This window comes from Empidonax traillii, unplaced genomic scaffold (genome assembly GCF_003031625.1).
Source record: "Empidonax traillii isolate 1590-97213 ecotype Southwest subspecies unplaced genomic scaffold, ASM303162v1 scaffold761:size885847, whole genome shotgun sequence".
Classification (NCBI taxonomy): Eukaryota; Metazoa; Chordata; class Aves; order Passeriformes; family Tyrannidae; genus Empidonax; species Empidonax traillii.
In genome coordinates this window covers 256004-269765 of record NW_020955954.1, presented here as the reverse complement: position 1 = coordinate 269765, position 13762 = coordinate 256004, and the positions used below count along the sequence as shown (strand labels likewise).

The following is a 13762-nucleotide window of genomic DNA, read 5'->3' as shown; positions in this document are numbered from 1 at the left end:
GTCAGTAGATTTAATTTTTTTTTTGGTCTAAGTTTCACTTGGGGCAGAATGGGCAAATTCCTCAGGTCCTCGGGCAGTGAGGAGCTCCACCCCCTGTGCTCCACACAGCACCCATCTGCTTGGCTCGGCATGTCACCACAGCCCAGGCCACACACACCGCACAGGGGGTGCCAGGCCCGCTCTGGGGGCTGCCAGGGACCAGCGGCAGGAATCAGCTGTATCAGGGATCAGGTACAGAGCAGATGCCATGTTTTATTCTGGGGGGCAGCCCAGTGAGTTCCCACCAAACACAGCCCACGCCAGCTCCAACCTTTGTGACTGGTGAGTGGAGGGTTTGGCAGGGCACAGCACGGGGCGCAGGGTTCACGCACAAGGGCAGGTTTGCTTTCCAGAACTAGCCTTCCACATGGAGCAGTTCCGTATCTCCCCTTTCCATCAACACCAGGTGATACAATTCCATTTTGCACCAGCTGTGTGTATTTGGCTTGAAGGGAAACCCCGTCCCCTCCTCAGTAGCTGTTAGCAGCACAGTCAGTTACCTCGGCTCCTCTCTCCCCCTCCCCGACCTCCTGCCGAGTCCATCCTTGAAGTGGAGTTGAGCTGCGAGGCAGGTCCTGCTGTCCCACCTCACACGCTGCTGTCCTCCAGCAAGGGCTCCTTGCCATCCGACCCCCCGGCTGGTGGGCTGTGGGGGTGGGCCTGGGCCCCCGTACTGTGCTTCTTGTGGCTGCCTGACCTCAGCACCAGGTTGTGTTCCGGAATGAAAAGGGCCACCAGCAGCGACAGCAGCACAGAGCATGCCCCGAACAGGAAGGGTGGCCCAGGGATGATGCTGCTCTGTAGGGAGAGACACAGGAAGGATTCACAGGAGAGGGCAGCCTGGCAAACAGGTAAGCTGATAGGCAAATAAGCTGAACAGGTACCTCATCCGTAGGGTTGGCCATATTGGGTTTGGAGGCCTTGCCCAAGGTTTCCACCTCAGCCATTTCATTCAACTCCACGTGGAAGAGATAGAAGACAAAGCCATAGAGTGCTGGCCCCAGGCCATTACACAGACCCCGAATTCCAGTGATCATCCCCTGCACCACACCTGGAGACAGAGTGAGGAAGGGAGGATATGCCTCCAGGTTTCCAAAGAACATTGTTTTATTCAAAGATGCTTACACATTTGGAGACAGGATCAAGCACTTTGTCTGTGCACTCCGCAGGGGGAGGAGGTTTGCAGGGGAGCGGCTTCGCTCAGTGTCAGGTTTTACAAAAATCAGTAATTCTGGGCTTGCTGCTTTGCATACTAAAACGAGCACAGGCACATCAAGCAACAATTTCCAATGAACTGGAATTTAAGGCAATCAGGTCTGAGAGTTCAGGGCCAAACCACGACGCTGGCAAAACGCAGCAGTCTCCTCTGCCTCGGAGAGTTAACACTGAACGCCCACATGCATAACTTGGGAGTTCCCTTGCAATGCACCAGCCATAGTCAAAGACAAAACTGTCAATACTACTGGGAGTACAGCAACACTCCACAGCTGGCACAGATGCTTCTAACCACCCCTCCACCACCACGGCCAAGAGCCCACCCATGCGCCAGCTCCGCACCTGCTGGGATGGACCCCCAAGCACTCACCCTGCTGGTCAGGGTCCGCGTTCCTCGACACCATGGCACTGATGGCTGGGAAGGTGATGCTGGACATGGCAGCCACAGCTCCTGCTGCCCACATCATCCTGGGGAGGAGGCAGCAGTGAGGCCCAGGCACAGCCTTAGCCAGCGCCACGGGCAGGAGTGGCTGCGGAGCCACCATGGAGGGAGAGAAATATGGACAAACCCTCACCAAGGCTGTGATCCAAAGCCATACCAGGCAAGCTGCAAGATCTGGAAGCCTAGTCCCAGGAGGATGGTGTTTTTATTTCCTATGGAACGCATGAGAATTCCCAACACAACTGTCTGGAAAGGAAAACAGGTGTTTTCAAAGCAGGGGCAAAGAAAAATGACAACACTAGGAGACAAGAGGATGGGAACCTGAGAGACCTTGACGATCCTTGTGGGTGCCTTCTAACTCAAGATCTTCTGTGATTCAAAAGTCTGTGTGGCCACAGGGGTTCTGACTACTCAGCAGCCCCGAAATCACAAATTTTGGACATTTCTACAGCAGACTGCTCAAGCCAAGACAGAAATGGCTTCTTACCTGAGCCAGTATAGAGAGAATTCCAACTACACCGATAAAGGCTGCTACAGTCTCTGAGGAAAAGCCAATGACCTGTGAAAACACCAAAGAGGGACTTTTCAGGCAGAAGATTCGTATCAGATGACAAGAGCCACTCCACAGATGTCACCCATGCTTACTGATGTTACTTCCCAGGGCCCTGCACATTAACCAGCCACTGCCTCTGGGCTGCCAGAGGAACCAAAGGGAAGATTTTTCTCTAGATGAAGAATCAGCTTTAAATCACTGAAGGTGCCTGAAGGTGGCATGGCCAGGATGGCCAGGCAGATGCCAGCAAGGAGCCAAACCAGGTCTTGCCCTTGGCAATGCCTACAGAGCAGTCACCAGGCTCACACGTTTTTCAGGAAAGGTGGAGCAAGTCACTCTTTCTTACAACTTCAACTTTACTAAGCTATTGGCCAAAAAGAGCCACCTCGGGACATGCAACTCTAACAGTATTTCTGGGCCAGGATTTCCTGCACCCAGAGTTTTACCCCCTCACCAGAGACTGACCTGTCGCAGGTACAGGAAGAAGCTGGAGTACTGGCCAGCTTCAGGAAGGTAGGAGAGAAAGACGGTGATACAGATGAGCAGCACTGTAGAGTCCTGACCCACCTTCCGCAACGACTGCAGGGAAGGGGGAGGGGAACGAGAAAGAATGTTTTTAAAATTGAGTTGATATCATTGAATAATCTCCAGGTACAGAGACAGGCAAACCAATGGCTTAAGTCACCGTCTTAAAAATCAGCAGAACTAAAGCAAACATTAAGCATTACAGCAGCATCACTCACAGCAAATGGGTCAGCTTGTTCCCAAGAAATTGGGGCTCCCCAAGAGACCGGGCGCATCTCTTCTGGCAGTGACTCCGGCACAGCCAGCAGGATGAAGCCAATATCCAGCAAAGCAACACCTGAGGCCAGCACAACCACCAAGGTATCACCGTAGGCTTGGGAAAGGTATGCGCCGATGGCCGGGCTGGTGACCAGACTGGCAGCAAATGTGGCTGACACCTGGAAGGGTAAAACATTCCTACAGCCTCTTCTTCCTAGAGCCCATTTCCTCCTCCGCACTGACCCGGGGGAACTCCTTCTACCACTTTGGTGAAGATAACGGAAATGAACAGGGACTCACAGGGACTCCCGTACACAGACAGATAACAGGTTCTCTTGGTGCAATCTGGGCTAAGTTCTAGCAAAGGGAAATCAAAGCTGTCCTAGCAATTTCCATATGGTCCTGTCAGTAAAGCTACAGGAAAGGCAGGATCCCATGGAGCATCACAGCTTCCTGCTTTCCTGATGTGGAAAAGATCACAGGCCATGCTGGTTTACAGGCTAAACTACACCACAGTCAGCACTCGGACTCTGCAGAGATCAGCCTTTCCCTCTGAGCTAAATCCCAAGCAGGACAGGGATACTATACATTTAGTCAATAAATCTCCCACCCTAACTTTATACCTCTCCTACCTGCAAAGCCCCAAATATTTCTTTCAAGACACAAACCAGTGCCTGAGCTCCTTACCAAGCCATATGCCGTGCTGCGCTCATGCTCCTGTGTGATGTCGGCAACGTAGGCAAAAATCACGGAAAAGGTGACAGCAAACACTCCAGACATGGAAATGACAGCAAAGTACCACCTGAAAGAGGAAGTGCCCAAGGCAGAGTTAGAGAGCAACCACACCAGAGTCCACAGCTGCTGAAGCAGAGCCTCTCCCTCATTCTTCAGTCCATCCTGCTCTAGTGCACCAGAACACTCTAGTACACTCAGGAATATGGAGCCTCAGTCTGGGGTCCCTGGAGTTTTATCACTTATTTTCCCTAAATGCACTGATCAGAGGAATAAGGACCAGGAGAGGACAGACAGACCCTCTACTCCCAACTGAACCCTCCCGCAGAACCAGACAAGTCAGTCTATAGGCTGAGCATCCTCCTCCACCAGACAGACTCTTCCATCTCATTGTAAAACAAGCATCTGCCATTGTTTGGCCTTGTGCTTCTTCCCCTCCTCAAATCGCTGGGGCTGTACCGAGGGTGAACTCACCACGGGCTGATCTTCATCAGGGGAATTGGTGCACAGGTGAAGAAGACGGTGAGGAGGAGGAAGGATTTCCTGCCCCAGACATCAGAGAGAGCACCAATCAGCGGAGCACTTAGGAAAGAGAGTAGACCCTGGGACAGACAGACAGATGGAAGGGGAGAGAGAAACCCCTCAGACTCTGTCTGCTGACAGTGAGAGCTTTAGACAGGAGGAGGCAGCCCATTCCTGATTGCTGCAAGCAGCAATGCAGTCACAACAGAGCAGCTTGTTAAACTGCTCACATCCTTTCAGAGAGGGAAAAATAAATCCTTGACCAGCAAGGCCCTGCTGAGCACTCCCACTCCCTCCTGCTCTCTGCACAGCTCTGCCCATGGCTGTGGGTGCCTGGGCAGCCCTGCCAGGACCTGGAAAGCTGCTGGTACAGCTCCACCACAGCAGCACTTACTGCAACCCTGGGGAAAGCTTTCTCTTGTAGGTGGAGACAGGACAGACACAATGCAAAGCCAGGACCATTAAGCACAAATAAAATTGTGCTTAATGCCTTTCCACATCTCTCAGACCTGAGGCAGGTAAGGCAGAGCCCTTCAGTGCCAAGGGGAGCACCCAGCCTCTCTGGGGCTATTTTCCAAGATCCTCTTGCCAAAGACTGACAAGAACAGTCTGTTTTGCCCGATTCTCCAGTCAGAACACACGACTACGGCCTGTTGCCTATCGTTGCCTCCAATCCTGCTCTGGGAATGCTGGTCTAGTGCAAGCTCACCATTCCCTCTCCCTGTGCCATGGCACAGTCCCATCTCCTGTCTGAGGGAGCTGCTGAGGCTGCTGGACTTCTATTACTGATAAGTTCAGATGTCACTGATTTGTCATTCTGTTACGCTCCAGAAGATGAGTACAAGGGCTGATCTCATGATGATGAGAATATTTCCAGCTGAAACACTCAGCTGTTGTAGCTCCAGCTCCACACTGACAAGCAGCACATTGTCATTACCACTCAGCAAAATCAGCTGCACAAGCTGCCCCATGTCGAGGTACTTCCTTTTGCATCAGGTTTGCCAGAGCCCCCAAACTGAAATATGAACATTGAGCTGACAAATATTGGTCAATATCAGCAAATTACATCGATAATAATGGCTTGTCCCTTCTTGCAGTGATGGCAGATTTAAAGGAAAGCCTGGAAGGAACATTCCTTACCTTGACTCCGTGAATCAGGCCATTCATCAGGAAGGTGTGCTGAGGAAAAGTCTGGTGTAACACCTGGGGGAAAAGAAATCAAAACCAAAAGGAAAAAGTCAGAGCTGGCAACTGTTGCAAAATTTCCTTCAGCACCTGACAGCCAAGAGGCCTGGAAGGGCACAATCCAGGGAAAAGGGGAAATACCCTCAAATGATGCCTCTTTGGGAGGAGTTCAGGCTACCCTCTCCAGCACAGGCAGCCACTGTCTTTAACACTTATCAGATCTATAAATTGTTCCAGCACACTTGGGTGAGGCTAAGAGAGCCTGATATGTGCCTTTATCCATCTGTACCCCACCTGAGTATCCTCTGGTTTTACTTCACGTCACCACCTCACCTCTCTGTGGTTCTCTTTGTGCCGTCTGTATGTTTGATTCACATTTTATATTGCCAGGCTAATACTGTGTCTAAATGGCTCTGCACAACCAAAGAATCCTTTTCCACAGTTCCCCTTGGAAAGGCATGTGCTGAGACTTCAGGAGCCCAAGGAGAGCTCCCAAGGCAGTGCTGTCCCAAGGAGATGTGCTTACCGTCAGCATCGGTGTGGTCAGCAGCCCCCAGGCAAAGAACTCCAGGAAAATCACCACCACAGCGTGGTACACGCTGGGGTCCCCAATCCCCTGTCGCTGCAAAACAGAGCACCTTAAGTCAAAAACTTTTCAGCGGCCACGTCCTCCCCGGACGGAGCATCTCAGAGAGCTCCCACAGCCGGGAGGGGTCTGAGAGCGAGAGACACAGTTCTGCTGAAATGTTGTTTCTGTTCACAGACCCCCCCCCAACCCACCTCCCGCAGCAGCTCAGGCTGCTCGAACCCACCTCCAGCACCACGGCGGGGGATTCCCAGCCCGCACCGGGGACGCGGCACAACGCCCCCCGCCCCGGCATCACCGAGCCTGGGAAAGCCCCCAGGCCCACCGGGGCCGGACCTCGACTCGGGCACCCGGAGGGGCGGCAACACGAGGGTTCCCTCACCCCGGGCCCCTCCGCCCCCCAGCCCCGCGCTCACGCCGGCCCCGTCCCGGATCACGATCTTCTTGGCCAGCAGGACGCTGCGGTTGAGCCGCTTTTTCTTCTTCTTCTCGCCGGTCATGGCGCCGCCGGGCCGCAGCCGATCGCCGGCCGCCGCGGCTGCCCCATCCTCCCTGCGGCGGGCCGGGCCGAGCCCGGGCCCGGAGCCGGAACCGGAGCCGGACCGGCACCGGCACCGGGCGGGGAGCGCCGGGCCCGGGGCTGCGGGCGAGGGGGCGGGTCCGTCCGCAGGCCCCGCCTCCGGCCCGGCCACCAGCACTTCCGGGGCGCCGATTCTCGCGCTCCATTGGCTGTTCCGCCTCTTCCCGATCGGCCGCCCTGGACTGTGATTGGATGAGGGGGGGGGGGAGCGGACCTTTCCCGCTGGCTTGGGCGAGGCCGTGACGTCACGAGCGGTCCCGGTCCCGGTCCCTCACGGGGACATCGGGGCATCGTCAGTGCCCCGGTGCTCGAGGGCGCCTTCGGGAGGCCGGCGGGGCTCCCGCACACTCGCGGAGCGCCGGAGGCTGCGATCCAGCCTTTGCCCATCGAGGTTTTCCTTTAACCAAGGATTAAAAGCAGCTGGGGCAAAGCCCTTGAGGTGGAGGGAACTCCAGAGCCTGAGCCTGGCTGCAAGTGAGATGAGAGTAATCCCCCGACTTCCTTCCCGGGCCTTGTGCGGGAGCGGCTCCGTCTCCCCAGGGCTGCTGTGCTGTCCCCAGGCCACGGAGTGCCCGCGGTCCCCGGACTGCTCTGCACTTGGCATCGGGTAAAACGCCTGTAACCTCCATAGGCACACGGTGCCTTCCCTCGGCTTGACCCCCAGCTCCCGGGAATGTGCACCCAGAGCACCAGGGCTGGGCAGGGAGTCCCCCCTGGGCCCTGCTGGAGCCGCTGCGAGAGCACGGTGGAGCCTGACTTGTTCCAATGCTCTGCAGCGCTTTAAAACCAAGGAGAGAACGGAGAGCAGGGAAGCTGTTCCCAACACGGCAACAGCAGATGCAATTCTATTACTTTGATTTATTGATCCCACTTAGAGCAATTACTGGCTATCACACCACACCATATCCCCCCTTCCGGCGTCACCTTCCAGGGAGCAGGAGACAGTGAGGAGGAGAGACAAAGACGACCGCATCACCCAGCCGGCCAAGGAAGCTCCTCGGGAAGTTGGAGCCAAGCGCGTCAACTCTGGGGGAACCTGTGATGTTGCAGGAATTGAGCCCCGACATTACGACCACTTTGGCAATGGAGGGGATGCAGGGCTGGGGAAAAGTGAAGATCCCCAGGGCTCTGGCACAGCAAAGCTGCTGTGGGTCCACTCTGGGTCCTCTCGCACTTCTAGGCCCAGCCAACCTCGGGTCCTTTAAACTGCTTGAAAAATGCCGCAGCCCCAGGGCAGGAGGAAGGATGAGTGGCTCCACTGAGATCAGAAAGTCCCTTTAAGGGTTTTGGGGTTTTTTCTCTGCTTGCTGCAGTTACAGACAGAAAAACAAGAAAATGATTGTGCTTTTTGCTACCTGAGCCCTCCAGACAGATATAAACAAACAGGAGCCAGTTCTGGCTTTGGAGACAGATGAAATCAGAGTGAATGAGACCAGTGGGCTGGGAGGCACAGAAATAGGACAGCCTAGTTGTGCAGTGAAGCCTGGCCAAACCCCTCCTCCCCCCCACCCCAGCCCTGGGCTCTTGCAGCGCTTTTCGGGAATGCAGAGGTGGAAAGAGCAGAAAACGCCCCCTCTGTAGATGAAGGCAGCGCCGGGCGCTGCTTACCCCTTTCCCTCCAGCTAATGCATAGCGCAAGTGCACAACAGCCTGTGCTCGGCCGCGGGCAACGGACAGCGGGTTTGGAGCAGGATGGAGGGCAGAGCGTGGGTGCCTCCGGCCCCACGGGTCGTGTTTGCGGGGCCAGCTCAGTCGTGGGGTGGGGTTGTGGGCCTGGGGGATGCTCGGGTGGGCGGGGATGCTGGGAGGGACGGGGGATGCTCTGGCGGCCGCGGGTCCAGCCTGGCGGGGGGAGCCGGGGGCGGGGGATGCGGGGCCGGGCGGGCGGCGGAGCGCTCACACCATGACATCAGCGCGGCGCGGCCCCGGGGGAGCGGGCGGGGGGCGGGAGGCGGCGCGGCGGCGGAGCGGAGCGGAGCGGCGGAGCGGAGCGGCGCGCGGCCCCGGGCATGCTCCCGGAGCCCAAGTATGACCGCTTCCGCGACGAGCCGCTGACCACCCCCATGCCGTCGCCGGCCCCCGGGCCTTGCCCCGCGGCGGGCGAGGAGCCTGAGCACGGCACCACCTTCTGCGCGCTGCTGCCGCGGATGCCGCAGTGGAAGTTCCCCGGATCCGGCGGCTTCCTCGGCCGCGGCCCCACCGGCGCCGCCCGAGACCCCCCCGCCGCTGCGGGGCCCCCCTCGGGGCTGGCCGCCGTCCTGGGCGCCTGCGAGCCGCTCTGCGCCGCGCCCTGTGCGCTGCCGGCCGGCGGGCGGACTCGGGGGGCGGCGGGGAGGGCTCGGGGGGCGGCGGCGTCGGCGGGGGCCCGGCACGGCGCGGACGAATGGAGTCGCAAGGGCAGCTTCATCCGCAAACCGGCACAGGGCTGGCTGCACCCCGACGAGCGGGTGCTGGGGCCCGGCGTCTCCTACATCGTCCGGGTAAGTCCCGCCGGAGCCCGGCGGCGCGGGAGAGCGCGGAGACCCCGGCCTCGCGGGTCCGGCCACTCCTCCTGACGGCTGCGGGCAGAGCCCCCGATCGAGTCCTACCCACGGCTGCCCCGGGGCAGCCGCCCCTGACACACGCAGGTCCCGGGATGGGGCTGGGGGCCCGGGGCTTCCTGAGCCGAGCAACCTGCCTCGGGACCCCGCCACAGTCAGCCCCCAGAGGCATCACAAGCTGTAGCACACAGATGAGTTTGTGGGGTCTGGGCATGTGATGGGGCATTTTGGGGTGGTGGGTGAAAGGCTGCTCTGCGAGCCCTGGAGCTGGTGTGGAAGGAGCCCTTCTCGCTGACACCCAGCCTCTCTCCTCTCCACTGCCTGCCCTGGGCTGCTCTGACCATGTACCCCCCACAGTACATGGGGTGCATTGAAGTGCTGCGTTCCATGAGGTCCCTCGACTTTAACACCCGGACACAGGTCACCAGGTACGGCCCCACAGTCCCACTCTCCCACCCCTCAGTGCCACCCAAAGCCCCCAGTGGCCCTGGGTGCTCCCCCTCCCCAGCACCCTGTGGAGAGATGGACGTGGGTCCAGGGGAGCCCTGCCCCACAGGACCCGCCCTGCACACGGGGACACAGACGAAGGGCACTGCCGTAGATCAGTGGGTGGAAAGAGGAGAAGGGAGGTGGCCCCTGCCTGGATTACGTAGTGCAGGCCGTGACGTGGGGCAGCACTGTGAGGAAGCTGCGACACCTGAGGCTGTGGGGGCTCAAGCCTCCAGACCCCACAGAGCCATGCGTCAGGGGGGAGGCAGCTGGGAAGAGCCAAGGGTCTGGAGCAGTGACCAGGCTGGGGACTTTCCCTTGCAGGGAAGCCATCAACAGACTGTATGAGGCAGTGCCAGGTGTGAAGGGCATCTGGAAGAAGAAGGTCAGTTTCCACTCAGCTTGTCCCTCCCTGGGGCAAGCTGAGGCTGCGGTACAAGGCACTGAGGGTGCCTGCCCAGTGTGTGGGTCTGGGGTTTTTTGGGGCACCCCTCTTTTTCTTGTTCACCTCAGGAAGCCTGGTCCTGATAGGCTGCATCACCCCAACCGTCTTCTCCCCTGTCAGGCTCCTAACAAAGCCCTGTTCTCCATCCTGGGCAAGAGCAACCTGCGCTTTGCTGGCATGAGCATTGCTGTCAACATCTCCGTTGATGGGCTGAACCTCATGATCCCCACCACACGCCAGGTGACAGTGTTCCTGGGCACATGGTCCTACTGCCTCCTATCCTGTGAGCTGGGGGCTGGTGGCTCCTGTACTAATGCCCCCCCGGGCCATGTCCCCCACACAGATCATCGCTAACCACCACATGCAGTCCATCTCCTTCGCCTCCGGTGGGGACATGGTGAGGCACGCACACCTCGGCCTTCCCCTGGCTACACTCCCACAGGGCGGTGGGGACAGGGGCTGCCTGTCCTATGGCTGAGCCAAGCACAGGGCGGCCTGGCTGTGGGTCAGGATGTGGGGCTGGGGCCGAGCTGTCCCCTCGCCCCAGCACCCCCAGCCCCACTCCCCATGCAGCAGCAGGACATGGGCCCTGAGCTCCCCCTGTGCCCCCAGGACACCATGGACTATGTCGCCTATGTTGCCAAGGACCCCATCAACCAGAGAGGTGACTCTGGCCCCCACACCCAGGAGCTTTGTGGAGGAGGAGGGATGCATTGGGGGGGGAAGATTGTAGAAGGAGATCCCTTGTGGGGAGCACAGAGCGGGGCTCAAGAGGGCCCAGAGGGGCAATAGGAGTGTGGGGGAAGCACTCAAACCTGTCTGTCCACAGCCTGCCACATCCTGGAGTGCTGTGAGGGGCTGGCACAGAGCGTCATCAGCACAGTGGGACAGGCCTTTGAGCTGCGCTTCAAGCAGTACCTGCACAGCCCCCCCAAGGTGGTGGTACCCCCAGACAGGTATGGGAGATGAGGGGCCCTGCTGCAGCCCCTGTCCTGGGTACATCCCCTGGCTGGAGGTGGCTCTGAGAGCCCCTGTCACTGCTGAATGTGGGGAGGGTCTGAAACAGGCAGAGCATCTCCAGCTCACCGTCCCTGCTGCAGGGCACTGGGCGCAGAGGAGTCGGCCTGGGGGGAAGACGAGGAGGTGGCTGAGCACAACTACTACAACAGCATCCCAGGGAAGGAGCCCCCACCAGGGGGGCTGATTGACTCCCGGTTCCATCATGGCACAGTCCTGGGTCACATCCGCACTCAGCCCTCCAGCTCTGTCCCCTCCAACCAGGTGAGCTCCCAGGGCCACTGCTGGCCCTGACGTGGGGGTCCCAGGCAGAGTCTCCCCAACACCCTCACTGTCTCCTTTCCCAGGGCGGGTTTGCAGCCAGGCGAGACCCTAACAGCCAGCCGGGGCCACCCTGGGACCTGGAGAGCCAGGGTGGGTACTTCTGGGGGGAAAAGGCATAAGCTGGGGTGGGGGGCCCATGGCTCTGCCCAGTCCCTGCCAGCAGTGATGCCCATCCTCCCAGGCCAGCCCTGCGACGGGTACCTGCAGGCGGATGGCCATCCCCTGGGGCCACGGGACTACGAGGAGCACATGTACGTGAACACGCAGAGCCTGGACGCCTGGGAACCGGAGGCAGCAGCTCACGGAGTGACAGAGGAGAGCCCCAAAAAGGACCTCTTTGACATGAGTAAGCCACTACACCGTGGAGGCTGATGCTGGAGGCTGAGCTGTACTGTCAGCTGCCCAGCCCACCTGCCACAGCCCCAGAGGTGCCAGCACTGGCTGAGTCCAGAGAAGTGCCCTGCAGAGCACTGTGGGGTTGTGAGCCAGGGCCTGTCCTCACCACACCCCAGCCCTGCCTTGTGCCCCAGGGGTGACACCCTGCACCCCCTGGCTCCTGCAGGGCCTTTTGAGGATGCCCTAAAACTCCATGAGTGCATTGCAGGGGGTGGCACCAGCCCCCCCATCGAAGACCAGTGGCCAAGCCCCCCCACACGGAAGGCCCCCATTGCCCCCACGGAGGAGCAGCTCCGGCAGGAGCCCTGGTACCACGGAAAGATGAGCCGACGGGATGCTGAGAGGCTCCTGCAGATGGACGGGGACTTCCTGGTGCGGGACAGCCTCACCAACCCGGGGCAGTACGTCCTGACCGGCATGCACAGCGGGCAGCCCAAGCATCTTCTGCTGGTGGATCCCGAGGGAGTGGTGAGGGCAGGGCCTGTGGGTGAGGGCAGGGTGGGTGATTGGGACCGGGGTAGGGGCAGGGCATGGGGTGGGTGGTGTGGAACATGGGCGGCAGGTGTGGTCAGGCACAGGGGTTGCAAGGGGATGCTGAGTGCAAGGCAGGTCTCCTGAGTTCAGGACCTCTGTACCTCGACCCCAGGTAAGGACCAAGGATGTGCTGTTTGAGAGCATCAGCCACCTCATCAGCCACCACCGGCAGAATGAGCAGCCCATTGTGGCAGCAGAGAGCGAGCTGCACCTCCGCCAGGTTGTACAGAGAAAGCAGTGACGCCAGCGGATACGTCCCTGATCTGCTCCCCTGGCATTGGACTCACCTAAGCCCTGGGGCAAAGCTGCAGTCCCTCTGTGCTCCCCTCCTCTGGTTGTGCCTGGCCTCTGCAGTCTGGGATCAGGCTTCCCATCTTCCTCCCCAGCGGGGTCTTGCAGTCCCTGGCCCTGTAAGTCCCCCCTGGCTGCTGCCTACCTCCATCGTCCGCACGTGTGCTCCATCATTTCACATGTGCTGGTGAAAGACTGTCAGGATGGGAACTGGTGGGCAGCTTTAGCAGGAGTGAAGCCCAAACCCATCTTTGACAGGGCTGCTCCTGCTTGTCCCAGCACTGGGACGAGGGCTGGTGGGCATTACTGTAGCCTCTGGTTTGGCTCTGCCCATGGGGCTAGGCACAAACATCCCCTAGAAGCAGGGCTGAGCTGCTGGCACTGCCATGGAGAGCTGGGGCTGCTGGGGACCAGAGGTATCCCATGGCCCGTGGAGACCCCCTGGCCAGCTCGGGGCTTTGGAAGGTTTTTATGTCACGTACAGCCCCTTCCCCCCTGTACCTGGCGCTCAGTGCAAGTTCGTGGTTTGGAATACATTTGTAATTAAACCTGAAAATGAGCAAGGCACCCAAGTGGTTTGTGCCACCCCTGGGCATGGTGCTGGGACAGGTCTCCATCTCCACCAGTGCCTGCCTGGTCTCGCCTTGGCTGACCTGTCCTGTCCAGTCACATCTGTCTCTGCCCCCCTGGGTCACCCTGTCCCCCGTGGATTACCCAGTGTGCCCCTGGCTTCGGAGTGGGCTTTGGCACCTCTTTGGTCCTGCACTGCATTCTCCTCCTTGCATCTGGCAGCTTCCTGCCCTACTGATTCCCCTCCTGCCTCCACCCAGGGCAGCACGTGGCCGCCTACCTCTAGGCCTCCTGCCATGGCCAGGCCAGCTCCAAGCAGCACAGAGCCAAGCTGTCCCTCAGTAGTTAATGTGGTACAAAGTGGAGCAAGAGTCCTGGGTGGCCCTCACTGCAGTTCCTGTGCTCCAGGGGGGCAGCAGCCACCTGGTGGGCCCAGCAGCTGATGTCCTGTCCTGGCTCTGCCCTGTGTGCCTGGTGCTGCCACGAGCACCCACCTCAGGGAGCAGGGTCACCCCAGTA

General features: G+C 59.3%; 2 protein-coding genes across 3 annotated transcripts; one reads left to right on the top strand and one right to left on the bottom strand.

Moving 5' to 3' along the window:
* Window positions 1–230: 230 nt before the first annotated feature.
* On the bottom strand, window positions 231–6709 carry LOC114066355 (hippocampus abundant transcript 1 protein-like). The gene is made up of 12 exons (XM_027900973.1): window positions 6474–6709; window positions 5998–6093; window positions 5427–5489; window positions 4239–4366; window positions 3720–3834; window positions 2993–3211; window positions 2715–2828; window positions 2184–2255; window positions 1830–1942; window positions 1625–1722; window positions 924–1090; window positions 231–837 (listed from the first exon to the last, which is right to left on the bottom strand). Exons 1-12 carry the CDS (start codon window positions 6555–6557, stop codon window positions 628–630), a joined length of 1479 nt encoding a protein of 492 aa, XP_027756774.1. The 5' UTR covers window positions 6558–6709; the 3' UTR covers window positions 231–627.
* Window positions 6710–8620: 1911 nt separating this feature from the next.
* On the top strand, window positions 8621–12828 carry SHC2 (SHC adaptor protein 2). Of its 2 annotated transcripts, XM_027901084.1 has the most exons (12): window positions 8621–9117; window positions 9535–9605; window positions 9991–10051; window positions 10232–10351; window positions 10455–10508; window positions 10724–10775; window positions 10941–11067; window positions 11212–11392; window positions 11476–11542; window positions 11634–11798; window positions 12015–12316; window positions 12495–12828. In XM_027901084.1, exons 1-12 carry the CDS (start codon window positions 8647–8649, stop codon window positions 12621–12623), a joined length of 1800 nt encoding a protein of 599 aa, XP_027756885.1. In that variant the 5' UTR covers window positions 8621–8646; the 3' UTR covers window positions 12624–12828. The 2 variants fall into 2 exon arrangements, with proteins under 2 accessions (XP_027756885.1, XP_027756886.1); XM_027901085.1 differs by lacking the exon at window positions 12495–12828 and having other exon boundaries at window positions 11983–12131.
* The last annotated feature ends 934 nt before the right edge of the window (window positions 12829–13762 follow it).

Excerpts from the sequence above, each read along its gene's own strand:
- LOC114066355 (XM_027900973.1), bottom strand. The coding sequence starts at position 6,557 with ATGACCGGCGAGAAGAAGAAGAAAAAGCGGCTCAACCGCAGCGTCCTG. Across the intron at positions 3,835-4,238 it reads CTGATGAAGATCAGCCCGTG|GTGGTACTTTGCTGTCATTT; the intron begins GTGAGTTCACCC and ends TTCCTCTTTCAG. Across the intron at positions 2,829-2,992 it reads AACAAGCTGACCCATTTGCT|TCGTTGCGGAAGGTGGGTCA; the intron begins GTGAGTGATGCT and ends CCTTCCCTGCAG.
- SHC2 (XM_027901084.1), top strand. The coding sequence starts at position 8,647 with ATGCTCCCGGAGCCCAAGTATGACCGCTTCCGCGACGAGCCGCTGACC. Across the intron at positions 11,393-11,475 it reads GCTCTGTCCCCTCCAACCAG|GGCGGGTTTGCAGCCAGGCG; the intron begins GTGAGCTCCCAG and ends CTCCTTTCCCAG. Across the intron at positions 11,799-12,014 it reads AAAGGACCTCTTTGACATGA|GGCCTTTTGAGGATGCCCTA; the intron begins GTAAGCCACTAC and ends TGGCTCCTGCAG.